This window comes from Aspergillus karnatakaensis (genome assembly GCF_047715665.1).
Source record: "Aspergillus karnatakaensis strain CBS 102800 unplaced genomic scaffold BJY04scaffold_9, whole genome shotgun sequence".
Lineage (NCBI taxonomy): Eukaryota > Fungi > Ascomycota > Eurotiomycetes > Eurotiales > Aspergillaceae > Aspergillus > Aspergillus karnatakaensis.
This window is the reverse complement of record NW_027395721.1, coordinates 308,866-329,216: the sequence shown is the minus strand read 5'-3', so window position 1 is coordinate 329,216 and position 20,351 is coordinate 308,866. Positions and strand designations below refer to the sequence as shown.

Here is a 20,351-nt window from a genome sequence, read left to right as displayed (position 1 = left end):
GACGAGTCTTCTTTGATGTTTGCCCACTTTCGGTATTTCACATGCCAACGTGGCCTTTTTGGAGGTATTCTGCATACCGCTCATCCCCTCTGAAATCCGAGTTGAATCAACTTGACATTCTGTGGATGAGTCGACGGTTCCGTAAATGCACAGAGTAGGCTGCAGCCTGGAGGTATTGCATTTAAGATGCTGTATTATCGCCCAAAGGCTGTGCATCAACGGTGTACAAATGATGTTGCACGATCAGCCTCTACATACGTAATAATGCCTTGCCGCTGACTTAACGGCTACACGAAAGGCTAGGTACAGGCGCGCACGAAAGCCTCATGGACTTGGCGGGCGCTCTCAAAATAGGCTTGTTTGTCCCAGACGGAGAGAAACTCTTTGAATCTATAGATCTATGTAGCGCCTAAACTATCCCTGACGCTGTTCAACTGTTGGCACTCCCCGCATGCGGAGGCAAGGGATTGACCACGTTACCTTAGTTGAGGACGGATGGATGGACTACTTAGTTTTCGGGAAGCCGATGTTAAGCGACTTTGAGTATGTCTACTGTCTGGGTAGCCTTATACTATAGCAATTGCTCAAGCCTCATAGCCTATTGATTGAAGTAAAAGCGCTGTGCAGCACGGTCGGAGGTTCGGTCAACAGGGCCATCTCCGGCGGAAGAAACACAGAACGACTGGAGATCACCAGCGGAAGGGCGGTTAACGACTGAATGATTCCCATCACCACTGCGCTGATTGGCTGTGGTAACCTCGGGTAGTGCGGGCTACGAACGGTTATATGGCTTACCTAACTCTCTTTTTCTCTGACGAAGGCCCTCCGGTCGGCGTCAAAAGAGGAACTTGAAGCTCGAGACTGCCATTGTACCCTCGGACATTGCACCTACGAATTGAACACCATCATACCCGCCGCTCCTTTTCTTTTTTACCCTGCCTATTCCTGGCCATGTTTTAGTGCCCGCTGCCAACAGGAGCACTGCGACACTCATTACCGAACCTCGAAACCTACATCATCACCCCCGCGGTATCTCCGAATGGCTTCAAGAGGAGTCGTTTTGCGTCTACTGAGGCGCGAGGTACACTCTGGCGCTTCCCGAGTTTCAAGACCCTCCTCAACATTATGCGCTGCGTCGCGAAGTTCTCTCGCAGCATCGGCAAAACGAACCAGCATCCGGTGTGCGGCTCACTCCACGCCGAGTCAGACCCGCGCATTTTCGCAGTCGATCGCGAGGAAACTTACAGACGAGAATGGTCACTTCGACCCCCGGCAAGTCGAGAGAGAGTCAGATGAGGTGGATGTCTGCATCGTAGGTGGCGGTAAGCATTGTCTCTGAGTAATTTTTGCTTGCGCTACCCTGTCGGCGCATGTGACTGACATCGGCTTACTCTTTAGGTCCTGCTGGCCTATCCGCTGCCATTCGATTGAAACAACTTGCCAACGAAGCGGGAAATGAAGAATTCCGTGTTATCCTTCTGGAGAAGGCCGGTGAGCTCGGCGCACACGTCCTGTCTGGCAACGTGCTCGAACCTACCGCTATGAATGAGCTATTTCCGGACTGGCTGTCGGAGGATAACCCTTCGCGCTTCGAACATGCTACACCGGCGAAGGAGGATAAAATGCGCTTCCTTACCAAAAATTCTACTATTCCCATTCCATCACCACCGCAGATGAACAACCATGGGAACTACATTATTAGTCTGAACGAATTGACAAAGTGGCTGGGTGAGCGGGCCGAGGAACTGGGAGTTGAGATCTATCCGGGATTTGCTGCTAGCGAAATCGTGTACAAATCAGACGGATCGGTGCTGGGCGTGGCAACCAACGATCTTGGTGTCGGTCGGGATGGCAGGGCCAAGGATAACTTTGAACGGGGAATGGAATTTCATGCTCGTGTCACCCTCCTCGGTGAAGGCTGCCACGGTAGCTTGACCAAACAGGTTTCCAAAAAGTTTGATCTCAGGCGCGACAGCCAACCGCAGACCTACGGTATCGGCGTGAAGGAGATTTGGGAAATTCAGCCCGAGAAATTTCGTTCTGGTGAGATAACCCATTCAATGGGTTACCCGCTACCGATGGATACCTACGGCGGTGCCTGGATGTATCACTTCGGCGAGAACATGGTCAGCATAGGTTTAGTGGTCGGGCTCGATTATCCGAACCCGTGGCTGTCTCCATACGGAGAATTCCAGAAACTCAAGCACCATCCTTTGTTTCGCGATGTGTTGGAAGGTGGAAAGTGCATCTCGTATGGTGCTAGAGCACTTAATGAGGGTGGCTATCAATCTATTCCCAAATGTGCTTTCCCCGGCGGTGCATTGATTGGCGATAGCGCCGGGTTTCTCAATGTGCCTAAGATCAAGGGTACGCATACGGCGATGAGGTCGGCAATGCTTGCTGCAGAATCCACATTTTCTGCCCTGCAAAACGACTCTGGCGGCACCGTCTTCTTGTTCGACTACGAGGAGTCGCTTCGCAAGTCTTCTATCTGGAAGGAGCTGTACGAGGTCCGAAACATGCGTCCGTCTTTCAGCACTCCTCTTGGTATATATGGAGGTATCTTATACTCCGGTCTCGAAGCATACATTCTTCGTGGCCGCACCCCGTGGACGCTGAAGCACCACGGTGCCGACTGGGCAGCCACCAAGATGGCATCCCAATGCGAGAAGATTGAATACCCTAAGCCCGATGGCAAGCTCAGTTTTGATATTCTGACTAGCGTAAGCCGAACTGGTACAAACCACGAAGAAGACCAGCCGGTGCACTTGCAGGTAGAGGATTGGGACAAGCATACGGATGTTGCGTGGCCCAAGTACCAAGGAGTCGAGAACCGCTTTTGCCCTGCGGGAGTCTACGAATACGTGGAGGACTCGACTAAGCAGCATGGTGTTCGCTTCCAAATTAACGCTCAGAAGTAAGTTGCCTCATCCGCCTCATCATTGCGAGTAATGTATGCTAATCACTTGCAGCTGTATCCACTGTAAGACATGCGATATCAAGGTCCCAACGCAGGACATCAACTGGCAGACCCCCCAGGGGGGAGAGGGTCCGAAATACTTTATGACATAGTCTGGTAATCTTCCCTCAATACACAAAATGTTCCAGTATCAAGATAGGCAAGATAGAAAGATCTCTGTCGTGATTGTCGGTTGGTTACTCCTAGGCCCTCGTTGGATTAGCAAGCTTGACCTATATATATAACTTCCTGGTGTTATTACATGGTGAAAATAAAGAATAGAAATCTTGCAATTACTTGCTCGTGTAAAGTACTATGAAGTCATCTAGGTGGCGAATTCGTATGTACTTGGTTCCGTGGAGAACGGAAGCATTTAGCTAACCATGGTTCGCGCTCTCTGATGGAATCAACTATATAGTATGTATGCATAAAGTACCAACAACAGGCTTGCAAATGTCGGCTACCAGGAACACCCTGGATTTGAATCACAGTGAAGCTGGTATTGTTCGAGGCGCCTGGGGGAGAATTAGATCAGGCGGGCCACGTGGATACCTCCGTTGAAAGTGAGGCGAAACGCGCTGCCCTCTGATTTGCAGCCTTCTCTTAGCTCGTCTTGTCGCTCTCACTTCTGCTCAAGTCTCAACAGGGCTCCAGCGCTTCACCTCCTCTTCCTTTTCTATCCTCGCTCTCCCATCTCCTATCGACTCCATCCATCATATTTTGTCCGTCCCATCCCCTTCCATCCCCGCGTGCCGCCAGGTAGCCTGTGGGCGACAGCCATTCGAGGATCTCGGCTTTACTTTGTCTTTCAGCCCGTTGTTTGGACCACGCGCCGGATCTCAGGAACAGCCCGTTCCTCCCACTGACTGACCACCATCGACCTCCTCTCAGGAACTGAACCCTTTGATCTCCAGGGCCCTCCCTATCGGCAGCCCTCGCTCTTGCTTGTTGTCCTGGATTCTTTCCCTCGGCTCCTAACTGGTCCCTAGGCCAGTACTCTTCCATCTCGGATCGCCTGCTTTATTAACCGCTGTCTACTCGAATCTCACTCAAATTAACACCATGACTGAGGTCTCTTCAACCCGACTCTATCTCGGGAACCTTCCCCGCAATGGTATGCTGGTCCACCAATTTTTCCCTCTCGAGGTCTCTTCCTATTTCTCCAGCCCCATTTGGATCTTGATATCTTGAGACCCAGCTATAACCCCCAAATCAGGATGTTCTTGTGGATATTTGAGGCCCGTTTGATGAAAGTGCGCTTTTCAACCTGACGCGGCCGGCAACTCTCCTGTTCGACTGCGCATCAGGCGGGACAATCTCATTCTCGGAACCTACATTTCCCTTGTTTGTGCCTCTCATATCGCGGAAACTTTGTGTGGCAGTGGCCCATATATATCCCCCGGACCATTAATTTATTGTCTTCTGAGCTAACAATTGACGGCGCCTCTGCTGCGCCAATGCTTTCATTCAGTGACCAAACAGGATGTCGAAGAGCATTTCAGCACCCATGGTACCGGAAAGATCACAGAGATCAAGCTCATGAATGGCTTCGGATTTATCGAGTACGAAGATGAGATGGATGCAAGAGACATTGTTCCCGGTAGGATGCTGTTATCCGCAGTCGGAATTGAGAAGCGTGCTAACGGGAGCAACAGCTTTCCGTGAGTGAAATCAGTAGCCAAGGTCGATGTCCATCTTGTTGACAATACCTAGATGGTAGCGACTTTAAAGGCGAGCGCCTTACCGTGCAGTTCGCCAGGGGACCTCGCCGCAAGGAAAACTTTACAGCTCCAACCGACCGCCCCAATGCCCCCCGTCCTCGCCGTACAGTCTTTCGTATGTTGGTATCCGGACTTCCGGAGACAAGTTGGCAGGTTAGCAGCCCTTTCAAGTCCCTCTCCCCTAGGATACTATGGAGGTAGACGTCCTTCGCCTGCCGCATTCAATTGCTTTTGTACGCCATCTCTTGAACTTCCTGGGGTTCTTGCTGTGGCCAGAGTGAATGGTTAAACCTGAACCGCCTGGAGAGATACCAGCTTGCCGAGCCCTTCCACGCATTTATACCCTTACGCGGACTCTGGACATCCTAATTTGGAAGGATTCAAGCGGCCATACTGGATATCCCTTTCTGTGACTGTTTCGACTTGAGTTGCCGGTTTTTCTATGCCGATCGTTTTCATCCAGCGACCAGGAACTCCCCTGGACATCCATTTGTGCCCGGACAGCGACTTACACCTGGACTTTTAGGATCTCAAAGACTTTGCCCGTCAGTCTGGGCTAGACGTGGTCTATTCAGAGACCGGCCGTGAGCCTGGAAGAGGGTTGGTTATATTCCATCTACCCGGCTTGACAAACCTGGTTGACACGCTTCAAGCTTTGTGGAATTTGAGACCGCGAACGATTTGAAGACTGCCGTTGAAAAACTCGACGGCCGAGAGTTCAAAGGCTCCAGAGTGACCTGTGTGCCCGATGTAAGGTCTATCTTTGACCAAGGAACTGGATGAGATCCTCATTGCCTGTGCCATTTAGATCCAGCCGTATGATGACCGTTCATCCCGCGACCCATACCGATCTCGGTCCCCTCGCCGAGGAGGCTACCCGCCGATGCATGAATACGACCGCAGATACTCTGTGCCCCGCGGCTATAGTCCCCGCGGCCATTTCCGTGAGCGGTCTCCTATTCCTATGCGTCGGGAGTACTATGGGGATGGCTATGGACGCCGCACGCCCCCTCACCCTAGGATGGAGGACTACCCACCTCCCCGTCGCCCTTACGAAGACCCCTATGGCCCGCCACCACCTCCCCGTTACGATGATCCGTACGCCGCTCCTAGGCCTTATGGACGACCTCGATCCCCGCCGCGGGGTGAGTACCCTCCTTATGAGCGCCGCTACTGGTAGGAATTCATGCGCAGCTCGTTTACTTCTTCCATATATTGCTTGCAAGGTGAATACCCTTTGCGCCGAATGTCTTCCCTCACATATTTTGCTTCTTTTGTCCTCTCTTTGAACCGCTCCATGGAGCGATTTTTTTTTGATTGAAGCCCTATTGATTTCTATGACGAGCTGGGATGGAATTTACTGGGATTTTGCGTGTAGTTGATCCAAAAATCACCTTGATAGTCGGCACGACATATAATGCGCTGGGGGTATCCAGCAAATCGGCACAGCAGGCCAAACAGTTGTCATCTGGGATTAGCCTTGATGATTGACGGACTTACGTGACGACCTTGATGAGTTTCCTAGGGTCTTTGGGAGATAATGTACTGCAGATAACTGCAATCTACGCCGTTTTATCAATATGTTACATATTCTCATTAGTTCTCGGATAGACTGAAGGTACCTAGGTAGGTTGCCGGACTAGAGCATGCGACGTCATGGACTCGACTTGAGAACCAAAAAAAAAAAAACATCGGATCGTTTGACACCCCGCGCTAAATGCTACCTACCCCGCTATCGAGATCTTCTTCAGCAACAGCTTCAGCTCCAGCCGGCGATTGTTTGGACTTCGTTATGGTTATGCTGGGCAGCTCACATCTTGATCGTTGAATATTTAAAGAGCATCAACTTGTCAAGACACAGCACATTCCATTGACGCAAGTTTGTGAAGCCTTCACTTCTGCTTTAGCTTCAGTCCATCTCACCATAAATTCAGTTTCCAAGGATAAAAAGTTCTTTCTCATCACACAACCCCAAGACCTTCAATTCCATCATGGCCGAACAACGCGTCAACGTGCACATACCCTCCCACCCCGCCGTCCTCGACAGCGTCCGCCTCCGCAACATCCAACTGCCACTCCCCGCAGGCCCAGATCCCTGGCACCGTACCGGAAAAGCCCAACCCTGCACCGCATCCCTAAAGCTCTCGTACTCCTCCGCCGTCGCTGCGGCAAACGCAGACGATGTTTCTCTCTCAATTGACTACGGCAAACTCTACAGACGACTGGAGGAGGATATTCGGAACCTAGGCAAATCGCACACCAACCCGGGCCAGCATCTGATTAGTGCGGATGGGAGTCGGCGTGAGGAAATGCTGGCTAAGGATGTAGGGCAGGACGTGCGCTTGATAGCGGGAGTTGTTGCGGGGTGTGGATTAGGGCTGCTGGACGAAACGGCTGCTGGGGTGCGGAGGATGGCGCACGTGCAGCAGAGTCGGAGGAGGAGTAGTGCCTCTGGGAACCAGGCTCAGGCGCGCTCTGCGGTCTTTAAACAAGGAAATCCCGCTTCTGGAGCTCCGGCTGCTATCGACGACATCTTTGGGCAGTGTGAGGTTTGGCTGCATCTACCAAAGGCTCATCTCCGCGCGGAGGAGGGCTTGCACTACCGGAGTGTTACGGTATGGGGATACAGACAGGGGAGTACGGCCGGTAGTGGAGATGTGGGTAGTTCGGAGCGCTGCCCGGTGGTCTTGGAGGAGGAGTTCAGGATTGATGGGATTCGGTGCTACGCTATTCTTGGAGTGAACTCACATGAGAGGGTTGAGAAGCAGGCTGTTATCGTTTCATTGGCGTTCAAGGGGCCTGGACAGTTGGCCTGGGGGTCGACGGTTGTGGATACTTATCAGGATATGACGAGGACTGTTGCAGAGGTTCGTCCCTCCCTCTTTTTACCTTGACTAGCAGCTAACGGACATACTTTCAGCGTGTTGAAGAGACGACATTCCAGACGGTTGAGGCGCTTGCAACCTTTATTGCGCGCATTGTGACAGTGGACTTTGCAAATGAGCGGGTGACGGTTCGGGTGGAGAAGCCTAGCGCTCTGGCGTTTGTGGAGACATCAGGAGTGGAAGTGACTCGGTCTCAGGCATTCTTCGAAAGGTCTTAAGTTAGGTACTACTACAAAAGTATAGGTAGGTAGTTGTACGGTTGTCACTTGTAAAGAGCATTCCTGGGCAGTGTATCAAGTGACGTACCATCATGATATATCCAATGGCCGAGGCACGTGAAGATTTATCCCCAAACAGGCTAGCTTCGCTTAGCACCGGCACACTATGATTGGCCGAGAAGGAGGACTTTTTTTATGGCTGAAATCAAGAAAGACAAGGGCACTCTCCTCAGACTGCAACTTCAGCTGTCTTTCCTCCTTGCCAATCTCTTAACCGGGTTCATATCGTCTGGAACATCTTTACGTCTCGTATCACGGGATATATCTAGCAAACCGCATCTCTAAATCGTCTGCCGTGTCTCTATGTGCCTGTCTGCGCCCAAGCTTTCTTCGTTCGAATTATCCTGCCCCGCTGCTTTCTATACCCTCGTTTCGCCCTCAGATCTGACTGCTGCGTCATCGTTCGCTCTGGATAGCTCCCTGTCTCCAACCTCCTTCGTACCAGATCCCTCGTCGCCCGAGACCCCCGTCAGCGACGTGATTTGGGTAGGGGTTGCTCGTCCGTCCTGAACCAGGGCGGACGGTAAATTGACACTGCTTTGTCCGTCTTTCGGCTTTGTCTACATAGGAGGATTCTGTGTGGTACGGACAATCGGAACTCGGAGGAAGTGGTTCTGGTAACCAGTTCTTGATGTTTGTTCTCCTCGCGACATCCCTTACTGTGTATAAACTTGCTTTTCCGGGGCGCTAATGGGGTCTGCGGATGGATAGATACACCTTTTTAGGGCTTACTTACATGGGTGATCCTATGTGATCAGTCCTTGACTTTCGTATTACGCTTACACGGCGTATCAGCTTGCGATATACGCCTGTGGACACTGCGTCCTGTCGGATTTTCCTCGAGAGAGACTGCAGTACCCAAATAAACCGTGGAAATGTCGCCGCCTACAGCTCAAGACGATCTTTCGGTAGGCGATGTGTTCAGCCCCCAGGCTGACATGTGCCACTCGCAATTGGAGGACGACTTCAGCCACTCCAGCCAGCCGACCGGCTTTCGAATGAGCGCTCGCAGCCCTGATCGCAAACCCGGACCGACAGCCCAGAACATTAGTCCCTTCCCCGGCCCGAAGCTGGATGCGAACCCATTGTCCGCGAAAGGAAATCGACGCAAGAAGAAGAAGAAGCAGAACCCGGTCGCGCCGGCTCCAGCTCTCACTACTGTTCGTGGATTCACCCCTCGCGGTTCAGGCGATGAGGACTCGGATTTCTCAACCACGAGCTCTTACGCCCCTAGTTCTCAGCCGCGAGGTCATGCTGGGAGTACTAGTGCTAGTCCCATGCTGCAGCCGGTTTCTGGAAGCGGCATAAGCGCTCTTCGCCTCCAGCTTGATTCTATGAACCTGTCTGGGAACTCGCCTCGCCGTAGGGCTGCCGATGGCATGTGCTCTGCCACACCAAGTAACGCCAGCGTTTATTCCGATAGCGACGAGACGGAAATACTGACTTGTTATGAGGTGCCTCTGGACCATGATTACGTTAGTGCCGATGCTGTTGCGGAAGAGAAGAAGCAGGAGGAAGAGTCGCACGTTGCTGTAAACGCCCAGGACGTTCGCAACCCGCTTTGTCGAAAAATGACCACCGACGACTTTGAACCGCTACTCTGCTTGGGCAAAGGCTCTTTTGGCACCGTGTTGCTAGTCCGCCATGCGCTCACCGGAAAGCTTTACGCGCAGAAACAATTTAAGAAGGCCTCGATCACAGTCCACAAGAAACTTGTCGAGCAAACCAAGACTGAGCGCACGATCTTGGAAAGTGTCAACCGACATCCCTTCGTTGTCAAGCTCTTCTACGCTTTTCAGGACCACGAGAAGCTTTATCTCATTCTTGAATATGCTCAAGGCGGAGAACTCTTTACCCACCTCGCATTGGAACGCATGTTTGACGAAGATGCCGCGGCCTTCTACATGGCCGAGATGGTACTCGCCCTCGAGCACCTCCACCAAACCGTCGGCGTCATCTACCGCGACCTGAAGCCCGAAAACTGCCTTCTCGATCACGAAGGACACCTCTTGCTTACAGACTTTGGCCTAAGCAAAATCGCCGTCGACGATGACGACCGCTGCAACTCTTCCCTCGGCACAATTGAGTACATGGCCCCCGAGGTCATCCAGGGAAAGCCCTACGGCAAGGCCTGCGACTGGTGGTCCCTCGGCGCTTTAGGTTACGACCTCTTAACCGGCTCCCCGCCCTTTAAAGCAAACAACCACGCCAAATTGCAGGAGAAAATCCTCAAACAAAAACTCGTCCTGCCGTATTACCTAGGCCCGGACGCAAAGGACCTTCTCACCCGTCTTCTCCGCAAGGAACCTTCCAAGCGACTGGGATATCACATGTCTAAGGATATCCAGACAATCAAGTCCCACCGCTTCTTCCGTAAGATTGACTGGAAGGCCCTTGAGCGTCGGGAGTTGACACCACCAATCATCCCCGTCGTCACGGACCCGGCTCTCGCAGAGAACTTCTCTGCAGATTTCACGGCTCTCCCGCTGAGTCCTGTAGAAGGGCCTCCGGGTGGGTTCTTCAACGACTACTACGCTCGTCAGCAACGTGGAAGTGCGCCAAACTCCGGTGTCGCTATCTCAGCCGTAGACGGCGACTCCAACCCCTTTGGTGGATTTAGCTTCGTAGCGCCCAGTAGTTTGCTTGATCATGCTGCTGGGGTGGGCAACGGGAATGGGTTGGCTGCGGGTTATTGACTACACGGCTTTTCTTTCTTCTCTACCTTGACTTCTTTTCGAAGAACAACGCACAGTATGAAGGGGCGTGCAAGAATTTGTGGTCTCGATTGGCTGTACCTTTGGGATTCAACTAGAGATTTGGTATTCTTATATAGACTGGCAATTAGCCCCCTTTCATATCCAGATATAAGTAAGAATGAAGACCCTTGGAAAGAGTTTGGTTGTGCTCACTTGCCTTGGCTTGCTTGCCTGGCTCCTTCCCTTCTATGAGCCCGCCCGTTTCATCGCTCCTTCCATTACGAGCGACGTCGGGTTGGCGATCTCTCTAATATCATCTTTTATAGGTGCACAACGAGTAGAGTGGGAACATAGATTGGGTAAGCTATGAGAAGACAAAGTTAACAAAAGAATAGATTTTAGTTTAGATTGTCGTGACGAATGTATGAGGTATATGGATACAGAATTCCAGATCAACAACCCCCAGGTATCAAGCAAGATAACAACAGAAAAGAAAAAAAAAACACAATGCATGCATGCTATGCCCCAGCCTGCCAACGGACCAACAAAAAAGACCCCGTATTCTATGATAATAGGGAAACATCGGATCATGGTGTGATCTCAAATGAGTGCACAAAAAAAAATGCAATGATGCCTTTTTGGCAATGCTACCTCCTCAAAGTCGAGTCAGTATTCGTCTTTTCAATTCCACTCGTTCAGATCTTGAGCTATGTCGAGATGACCCTGAAAGAATCCTTGGTTCGAGGTTGAGGTTGAGGTTGAGAGTCGAAGTGTTAGGCTCATTCTTTTTTAAGCCCAGACGGAGTCAGTCCTCTTTCGTCCCTGAAAAGAGGGGATATTTCTCGATATGCCGTATACTGGATATCATACTGATATGAATGAGCGGGAGATAGAGCGGGAGATATCATCGAGCATTCGATGGCCTGATGAGTTGGAGGGTTGATGAATCATAACTCCCCCTCCTCACTCCCGCCACCTTCCTCATCTGGTGCTGGCTCTGGAAGTGGAGGGGGTGGTGGTTGCCCTCGCTCACGCTCACGCTCACGCTCACGGCCTCGATCTCGGTCTCGGTCTCGATCTCTGTCGCGCTCGCGATCTCGATCCCACTCTCGCTCCCGATCACGCGGTGGAGGCGGATGATCGTTCCTTCCCGTCGAAGATGAATAAGATGAATAAGACAGTTTCCGATTCCAGTTGGGATCATCATCGTCTCGATCTCGGTATCCTCTTTCAGGAATACGTTTAGCTTTCGGGGGCGTTGAAGCATTCTGTTGCACAATCTGGTCGATGCGTTGCTGGATGGGGTCGACTGATTTGGGTTCACTACTCCGGCGTGGAGGGAACGATGATCTAGGTGTCGGGGGGAGAGGATGTTGATAGCGGTTGGTGTGGCCGTTGCGATCGTTAGAGGATGGTGGTGAAGTTGCGTTGGGGTGTGATGGTACTCCGTCTCCTGCATGTGGTATTGTAGAGGACGAAGCGAAGGATGCTGCTGCCGAGCGAGGCTTCTCTGCGTCAGATCCTACCCGGGGGCGTTTCGGTGAGCGTTGCCCACTTTGGGTGACTTCATCTACTTTAAGGATTGCGGTGCTTCGGGGGTTTTGCTGGCGGGTCGGATCATCTTCTGGCTCCCGCGAGCGCTTTCGAGAAGCGGGATCGGGTACATCGAGGGTCGTTCCAGAGCGCGGAATCCTGGTCTTTTCAGTACCTTCATCCCAAATAAGTGGGGTGGTCGGGTAGTACGGGCTGTGTTTGTGCGCTGCATTGCTCTCGTAAAGCTCTGTCATTCGAGTACAAGCACGACGCACCTGTGTTAGATCAACGTCAATCTGATCCCACCAGGGTCGCCCTTCCTGGTCGTCCTCGAAGGCAATATCGGAATGGCGTGCGGCGGCGTAGAGAGCGGCAGCTGCGATAACACGGGCTGAAAATTGGAGACACAGAGCTGTAAACATTGAGTCGTTGAGGAAAGCCCAGGATGAGTTGCGAAGTTGCTTGTTTTCATTGGCACCGAGAAAGCATATATAGTCGTATAGAATCCGGTACGGCTGTTCCAGCTGCAAGTCAAAGCATAATGCTTCAAGCAGGACATCCTCATTGTGTAGGATCGTGTCGCGCCATCTCCAGAAATCCTTCGACTGCTCATCCACCACGAGGTTGGGTTGCTTCTGTGCAACTCGACAGCATGCCACCACTATCTCTTTCATTCTCCGAACATTTTCCTCCACTTTTGTAGCCAGGAACAACGACGTGCCGGCGATTGGGTACGGGTGCATTCCTGGTCGATCCGGCTTGTCGACCATACTGAACCGCATGAAAAAGCGGTGGAAGTAGACAGCGGCGGTTGCGAGTGTAGGCTGCGGCAGCTTCAACATAATCCCAACCTGTGTAATGAAAGTAACGCCTTTGCTTCGTTGAATGGTCTCTTGTTCCGGCTTCATACCGTCAAGTTGCGACGGCGTCCGGGCAAGCTCTTCGTTCGAAAAGAGCCATTGTGCTTGAGCAGCGCGGAGGACAGGGTTTGAGGGCGCTGGGGCGGGTCGCTTGCCAGGCGGATTGGACGCCATGGGGTGTGCTGTTCTCTGAAGACTGGCGGCGTGGGCTCAGAGGACGATCACCAAGTCAAACGTAGGAGCTTTCAGATGAGCTCTCAACAAAGACCACCTGGGTCCTCTCCAATGCGCGAGCCTGGGGGACCAATCGAGAGGTATCCAAGTGTTAGTCAAAGAGCTCGACTTTGGAGCAGCCAGCCTCTATCGCATCGTGGGCCGCGGCGAGTGTCTGTCGTGGATTCCGGGAACTATAAGGAAGACGGGTGAGTTCGACGCGTAAAGGCGAACAGAACGTGAGTATTGAGAGATATAATTTGAAGGAAATTTCGACCGACTTGTCACGGATTCCAACTTCAAATCTCTGGTGGCTCAGTTGAGCTTTCTGGTGCAGCTCTTGGATGGAGACTTGATCGGAAGTGCTGTTGCGGCCAATAATCCCAACCCGGAGCTCTGTGTTTCTCCGCTCCCGCTCGGCCACTTTCGGCAATTAGATGCTCAGGTGGGCAGGTGGAACTACTGACAGATCATGAGAAAGACAAATGGAATAATAAATTTGGTATTATCGTTAGACGTATATGCAAGACACAAAACGCCGACTGACTCCAAGATGTATATAGCGCGCGCCAAACAGTTTGCCTTGTAAAATCGCTTGAACACATACCTAAGCAGAAATAGTCCAAAACTAGGTTATAATATATCAAGTGGCAGTATCACTCCTCTTCACTGACCTCGCTCTCGTCATCGCTAGGTACGTACTGATGCGTTGGAATGTGCGCCTGGGTTGGTTGAGTAAAGTCTTCTTCGAATGCAGCCTCCATCTCTGCTACTAAAAAGTCTTCGTCTTCTTCATTGTCCTCATGTTCTCCTTGAGCAGGCTCAACTCGAATATGTGGCGTGGGTTCTGATGTCTGAGCTGCTGGAACCGGCGACGGGAGCCGCAAGTCCTCAATATCCTCGTCTCCGTCCTCTTCATCTTCGTTGTTTGCAGGGGTATTGTTCGATGAGAAATGAGCCGGATTGACTCTGAACGGTCGAGCAGGCGGTGGAGAGCCCATATCAATAATCAAATCTCCATCGATAATGATGTTGGACCCTGGTGATGGGACGGTCTTCTGCGACGACACCGCACCGGTTCCAGTATCAGACGGTGACGATTTGGAGGATTCGAAAACAATCTCTTCCGGCTCCTCCCTGACCGGCCTCTTCTTCTCTCGAATATCAGGTGCTTGGCGTTCGACAGCTCTAAGGGGTGACTTCGGCCTTGGTCTCGGAGGAACCGCTTCGCTCTTCTGCGCGGTATCTGTTGCCGGTTTTTTCTGGCGAAGAGGGTTCGATTGGGTCTTCGGGCGAGGGCGAGGGCGAGGGCTTGAAGCGCGGGCAGAGGTAGGCTTCGTCGCCGTAATCAGCGGAGTGTTTGCTTTGCTTGTGTTAGCATACTGCTCCGGCGTCGCATTACCGGAAGCCAGTTTAGTATCAAGACTGTCCTTCTCTTTAGGAAGGAAGTGGCGGAAGTCGTAGGGATTCTCGTCGTCAGCAGGCCCATCGTCGTTTCCAGTCGTCTGGTCAGCGCGATCGTCACCAGAAGTATGCTCATCCTCCTGTAATGTCCGGAGTTGGGGATACTGCTGGATCACTTGCTTCTCGGTTTTAGCCGGGGCGGAGCGAAGGTTGAAGTTGAGCTGGGTCGCGACTGGCTCTAGCACGAATGCCTTCCTTTTAGGATCAAACACAAGCACCAGGTTATGGTTTTGCGATTCCGAAACGCTCTGTGCTGGGTCGACGCTGCCTTGATAGGAGTACGTCAGGACATTCTGCTCGGCGTTCGGAGCTTTATCGGTAATCTTCAGGTTGAAGTGGTCCCGAGAGTGTGAGGATTTGGTGATCACAGATCGTTGATTAGAGGTCGCGGCCTTTGTCTTGTAATTATACTGAATGTTTATTAACTGCGAGCGAGGTTTGTCGCTGTTTCGCTTCAATCGCTCTCCAAGGATGATGGGGTATTCGGCTTGTCTGGTGGGATCGATCATCCCGCCGGTAAGAGTGGAGGCCGCCATCGGGACTGACTGTCGCCCTGCTCAGGCAGCAGGTACAGGATCAGGGTAGAGCAATGATATATATAGGTGGTCAATTATAGTAGTAATATAGATATTGTCGGCTTATAAGGTGGGGAAGAAGACTCGCATGGCCTCGAGGTCGTGAGAAAGAGAGGGATTTCAGCGTGAGCAGTACAACAAGGATGAAGGTCACACGGGAAGCGGAGGATATACGAGAGACTAGGAAAGGTCGACAAGAGTAGAGACAGCCAAACGAAATCTTAAAGTGGCATTCAAACAAAGGATATCATCAAGGCAAAGAGGAGGAAGTATGAAAGAGAAACCAATTGAGGAGCTGAAAGTTGAGACGGACAAGAGAGCCGGCTCATTGTCGGGCGATGCCGTATTATTACTATAATTACATTACTGTCGCCAAATAAGGTTAGCGCCAGTGTTTGTCTTCTCTCAAATGATCTAGATCCTCGACAACCAGCGACATAAAGCCTCTCTTTGAATGAGGGAGCTCTTAGAGTTAGGACTGGGTGGTCTCAAGCAATGCCGACCGCACTTCCTTCCTCAGATGCATAGTGCAGGATCTCCTATGAGGCTGCCGCAATCTTCATGGTCTCCAGCCTCGACAAGCTGCTAAGGTACTCTCTGTGTTTCGCCGAAGCCGAGATGTCGTCCTTCTCAATCGAGAGTCATGATGGGATGCTATGCCCTAGGTATTTCCGGTATTCGAACCTTGACTGCTGACGCCACGCAATACACACCGCGGGTTCCATTGTGCAAGAACTGTAGCGGTTCAGGGTATTTCTTAAATTCGTGAAAGTGATCTTTTGTGGGTGACTGCAACAGCATCCTAAGCCGCAGCCGGTAGTGTTGCTTGCAAGGTTCCCTTTGAGGACCCTGAAGGGCTAGTATTTGTCCCTGTCAGTTGCTCAAGGCGCCCAGCCAATGCTCGGTGTTTTTGCATAACCTCCTCCCACTCATAAGAAATATCCTCAACGTCTTCTTCATCTGCGTCATCCAGATCGGTTAAGATCATGCTGAAATCGCCCCCCAATCGGCCCAAGCTCGCGGCACAGTAAAGTACTTGAGTCAGGAGACTCTCTCTTGCCGTCTTGTCTCGAATGTTCGGGAGATATGTGCGCAGTGTATCTGTTAAAAGCTGAACCAGATGTGTAGGAAACGTTGCTAAAGCGGGTGGAAGGCATTGAAAAGAGTCGGGCTTGCGATCCGCTTGCGAAAACTGTGCCGACTTTATTCGCGCGTTTATTCCTCGAACGCCTGAAATGGCTGTATCGGACTCAGACTGGTCAAGAGTGAAAATGTTTTTATACAAAGAGACAATAGCGAAGCTCTGCTCGCGGAATATCTCAATATACCTCTTCAAGTATTTCTCTGTCTGATGGCCGTCTGCCCATGAGCCTGCCCCACTTTTCTGATCGAGAATTTGAGTCCTACGCTGTGATTCCTGGTCCGCGAGTTCCTTTAGAGGATCCAGCGCCTCTAGCGTGGACACAAGATTCGCTAATCGGCAGATCAAGAATAACGCACCAAGCGCACTTCCCCCGTTGCCCCCATCGTTTTGGACAGTGTCGAGTTCGGGTGCCACTCTCCGTAACCAGCCAACAGTCCGCATTGCCGCGGCAAGTCGGAGGTTCTGCGTCCTAAGGGCAGTGATAAGATTCGAAGTCATGTCTTTCATCGCATCCTCGGCTTGAACGCCCACATCCCTCACCAGGGGCGAATCTGGGTATAGAGTCTGCAACCTCTTGATATGGGCGTATAAATCTAACGCCGAAGAGTATGTCGTAGAGGACGAAGTTCCCGTGTTCCCAGAGCTCGCTGCGGCGGATGACACGGCCGTCGAAAGCAGTGTGGGCAATTCTAGGATATCCGAGATGCGGTCAACATTCCGCGCAAGCCGCATCACCTTCTTGCGCTGTTCAAGTGTAACATTTTCTGCAGCTCTGCTGTATTTTGACGAGAACTGAACCGCCTCCTCGTCGAGTTTCGGCATTCCATCGCGAAGTTCCTGCGCCTGGCGCTTCAGTCTGGGAATCGATAACTGGAGATTGGAGAGGCTGTCTGCGGAGGTGATGAAAGATTTATGAGATCGATTGGACAGAGCTTGTAAGGAGAGGGTCGTTGAGTGCGTTGATTGTGAGAGTGATTGAGGTTCTGTAGACTGTAGGGCTTGAAGGGTGAGTGTGGGCAAACGGTTGAGGTATTGCATCGTGGTCGAATCTTGAGCCAGGTTCGCATTGGCATCGGCTCTTGGGAGGTGAGAGCTTAGGAGCTCGTACAGATGATCAGCCATGGCACCTGGCTCTACTTGCTCTAGATGACCGGTTTGTCAATCGAGAAAGGGACAAGTGCCGGTACAGTAGTAGGTCGGTCAGGCGCAATAGGCTGGTGATAGAGTCATACGGTGGGCGAAGCGGCAACAAACGCAGCCTTCGGAGGAGCAGAGGAAGAGCCCGACCAATATTCGCCATCCGCAGCGCCTCTTTCATTCATCCTCTTCATTCTCTCCGGGGTTGTATTTCGCAATTACTGCTTTTTGGACGCATAGACCTTTGTTGAAGAGAACCGATTTCCGCGGTATCAAGTGTATGATATCATAGAGCCTCTATTCTCATTCTTCATATCAACCAGCCAGCCCACCGTTAACCATAGCTACCCGATATTGAACATGGGAAAACCGCGGGTAAGTTCCTCTTGTACAGATACACATTAAGATGCTAAATCTCCTAGATGATAATCCTGATCCGCCATGCCCAGTCCGAAGGAAACAAGAACCGCGATATCCACCAAACCATCCCCGACCACCGCGTCAAACTCACAGCTGAAGGACACCGCCAAGCTCTAGAAGCAGGTACAAGGCTCCGCGGGCTCCTACGACCAGACGACAAAATTCATTTCTTTACCTCTCCATATCGTCGAACCCGAGAGACCACCGAAGGGATTCTCGAGTCCCTGACCGCCGATACACCTTCCCCGTCACCCTTCCCCAGACACACAATCACAGTATACGAAGAGCCTCGACTCCGAGAGCAAGACTTTGGAAATTTCCAACCATGTTCTGCGGAGATGGAGCGGATGTGGCTCGAAAGAGCGGATTACGGACACTTCTTCTACCGGATTCCAAATGGCGAGTCTGCGGCGGATGCTTACGACCGGGTAAGCGGGTTCAATGAGTCAATGTGGCGACTATTCGGCGAGAAGGACTTCGCCAGTGTCTGTGTTCTTGTCACACACGGCCTGATGACGAGGGTCTTCCTCATGAAATGGTACCACTGGAGCGTGGAGTATTTCGAGGACCTCCGCAACATCAATCACTGCGAGTTCGTTATCATGAAACTCAACGAAGACAGCGGCAAATACGTCCTGCAGAACCAACTTCGCACATGGTCTGAATTGAAGCGCGAAAAGGAGCAAGAGCGGCATCGAGAGCGTGCTGAGAAGGGCCTTGGGCCTGCAAACCCTACACCCTCCGAGACCCCCGTACCCATCAGACGGAAATGGGGCGGATGCCCCGATGGCTGTGACCACGGAGCTCACAGAAAGAGGTCATCCCGATCTCACAAAGACGACGCCCAACACAAACCGTCTCAAGACCACGGTCATAACCAGGCAAAACACCAAGCTCATACCGACGATCCTTCCACAGAGTCAGCATCAGCAGTAGACCCCAGAAGCCCAAGCAAAGCCCAAGACGAGACAGTCAGAGCCCCCGAACCCGCCCTCGGCGACCGCTCCGGCGACGAGATTCCGTTGCAGACCCTACCCCAAAAACAGAACACACGATACCTCACCCCAGATCGGCCAACAACCCCTGGCAACCACCCACTGAACTATAGCCTCATCCACCTCGTCGGCCGCGACGGCGGTGGAACCCTCAGCGGCGCAAACAGTGTCATCGCCTCCGAAGACGAACACGACCATCAACAACTCAGCCACAACCACAACCACACACAAGAACAAATTCAACAGCATGAACATATTCGCGCCGGCTTGAAACGCCACAAACCCCGCCCCTCGCAGGATATTGATAATGATGGCGACGACGAGGGAAGTGGACGGCAGACACCAAAGTTACGGAGAACGAGGGCCTCGCATGTTCATACTCATCATAACTCCCACCCATGGCATGGCCATGGCCATGGCCATGGACACGATTATCTGCCGTCGACGCCAGCGCGCCGACGGACTTCGGAGATTGCCGCTCCAGATGAGGACAATCAGAATCCTAATGCTGCTGCTGGGCAAGAGGTGGAGCGTGAGAACGGATATCCTTCAAAAGAACCGATTTACGAAGACGAATCCGCACTTGAAGAGGCGAAGAGGGAAGATCAGAGTATCAGGGGTGGGGTGTACTAATCTCTTTTTTCACAGGCGTACCTAAAAAGCCTAACCTGAGTAGACGACTAGACAATAGATACCCTGAGTTACTTGAAGCTAGAACCAAATGCAATACTATACGTTTCAGTTTCCAGAGAAGAGAATCTTGCTTGTCCGACCATGAACGGAATCCAGGGATCATAGATCTCAAGATCAAGATCAGACTCCCATTTATTCAATTCAGCCAAGGTGTCATGTTAATCCTAACATACATTTCAAATCCAGCAAGGGATATGAAGACAGAAATGAAAAATGAAAAAGTGATTCACAAACCACTGTCAAGAAGAGAAAAAAAAAAATAAAAGAAACAGGGGAATATGATAAGATAAACACACGTGGGAATAGGGGAGTATCACTTTTTTTGTTTTATGTCGAGGACATAAGCCAATTTGAAAATGGCGAGCATGCATCAAGGGTCATTGAGGAACAGGAATCAGACAAAATAGAAAATAGAGAACCACCAAGAAAAGGTCCTCCGTCTCCGATCAGCCCAAATCCTGGAGTTTGTACACGGCGGATTGTAGGCATGTGCGGCGTCAAAAACGTTGCTTTGATCGGTTCAGAGCAGAAAGGAAGGGTAATATCAGCCAACCGAAACCGAATCAAAGCATGGGGTAATGCCAAAGGCAAAAATGAGAGGGAAGGTGCAACGCCGGGTAAATGGGGAAACGGTGTTTATGGGTCGGTTGGGTCGGTGAATCGATCTATGAGTAACATCTGCCAGATGAAATGCCCAAATCCAGATATGAGAAAAAGAAAAATCGATCAAAATGAAAAGCAAAGATGAAGACCGGGGAGTAGGCGGAGGCATTAGCAA

The 20,351-nt window shown here is 51.6% G+C and overlaps 8 protein-coding genes across 8 annotated transcripts; 5 read left to right on the top strand and 3 right to left on the bottom strand.

Annotated features, from left to right (window-relative positions):
* Window positions 1-186: 186 nt before the first annotated feature.
* On the top strand, window positions 187-3,072 carry BJY04DRAFT_205741 (electron-transferring-flavoprotein dehydrogenase; the record flags this gene model as incomplete). Its single annotated transcript, XM_073713632.1, has 4 exons — window positions 187-223; window positions 1,155-1,322; window positions 1,399-2,917; window positions 2,973-3,072. The coding sequence occupies 4 exons, from the start codon at window positions 187-189 to the stop codon at window positions 3,070-3,072; spliced, it is 1,824 nt and encodes a 607-aa protein (XP_073574501.1).
* Window positions 3,073-3,601: 529 nt separating this feature from the next.
* BJY04DRAFT_181764 (putative pre-RNA splicing factor Srp2) lies at window positions 3,602-6,259 on the top strand. Its single transcript, XM_073710238.1, has 7 exons — window positions 3,602-4,073; window positions 4,431-4,559; window positions 4,615-4,620; window positions 4,673-4,833; window positions 5,207-5,280; window positions 5,334-5,430; window positions 5,489-6,259. Exons 1-7 carry the CDS (start codon window positions 4,022-4,024, stop codon window positions 5,858-5,860), a joined length of 891 nt encoding a protein of 296 aa, XP_073574500.1. The 5' UTR covers window positions 3,602-4,021; the 3' UTR covers window positions 5,861-6,259.
* Window positions 6,260-6,371: 112 nt separating this feature from the next.
* On the top strand, window positions 6,372-8,003 carry BJY04DRAFT_169074 (dihydroneopterin aldolase). The gene is made up of 2 exons (XM_073709186.1): window positions 6,372-7,547; window positions 7,601-8,003. Exons 1-2 carry the CDS (start codon window positions 6,672-6,674, stop codon window positions 7,781-7,783), a joined length of 1,059 nt encoding a protein of 352 aa, XP_073574499.1. The 5' UTR covers window positions 6,372-6,671; the 3' UTR covers window positions 7,784-8,003.
* A 572-nt stretch (window positions 8,004-8,575) lies between these two features.
* On the top strand, window positions 8,576-10,727 carry BJY04DRAFT_169069 (AGC family serine/threonine-protein kinase). Its single transcript, XM_073709185.1, has one exon. It carries the CDS (start codon window positions 8,719-8,721, stop codon window positions 10,537-10,539), a length of 1,821 nt encoding a protein of 606 aa, XP_073574498.1. The 5' UTR covers window positions 8,576-8,718; the 3' UTR covers window positions 10,540-10,727.
* Window positions 10,728-11,486: 759 nt separating this feature from the next.
* BJY04DRAFT_215141 (putative cyclin) lies at window positions 11,487-13,106 on the bottom strand (the record flags this gene model as incomplete). Its single annotated transcript, XM_073715419.1, has 1 exon — window positions 11,487-13,106. The coding sequence occupies one exon, from the start codon at window positions 13,104-13,106 to the stop codon at window positions 11,487-11,489; it is 1,620 nt and encodes a 539-aa protein (XP_073574497.1).
* Window positions 13,107-13,628: 522 nt separating this feature from the next.
* Window positions 13,629-15,503, bottom strand: BJY04DRAFT_181754 (RNA polymerase II transcription elongation factor-domain-containing protein). Its single transcript, XM_073710237.1, has one exon. It carries the CDS (start codon window positions 15,143-15,145, stop codon window positions 13,802-13,804), a length of 1,344 nt encoding a protein of 447 aa, XP_073574496.1. The 5' UTR covers window positions 15,146-15,503; the 3' UTR covers window positions 13,629-13,801.
* On the bottom strand, window positions 15,504-17,576 carry BJY04DRAFT_181753 (Dor1-like family protein). Its single transcript, XM_073710236.1, has one exon. It carries the CDS (start codon window positions 17,448-17,450, stop codon window positions 15,987-15,989), a length of 1,464 nt encoding a protein of 487 aa, XP_073574495.1. The 5' UTR covers window positions 17,451-17,576; the 3' UTR covers window positions 15,504-15,986.
* A 43-nt stretch (window positions 17,577-17,619) lies between these two features.
* BJY04DRAFT_181752 (acid phosphatase DET1) lies at window positions 17,620-19,621 on the top strand. Its single transcript, XM_073710235.1, has 2 exons — window positions 17,620-17,840; window positions 17,888-19,621. The coding sequence occupies exons 1-2, from the start codon at window positions 17,826-17,828 to the stop codon at window positions 19,511-19,513; spliced, it is 1,641 nt and encodes a 546-aa protein (XP_073574494.1). The 5' UTR covers window positions 17,620-17,825; the 3' UTR covers window positions 19,514-19,621.
* The last annotated feature ends 730 nt before the right edge of the window (window positions 19,622-20,351 follow it).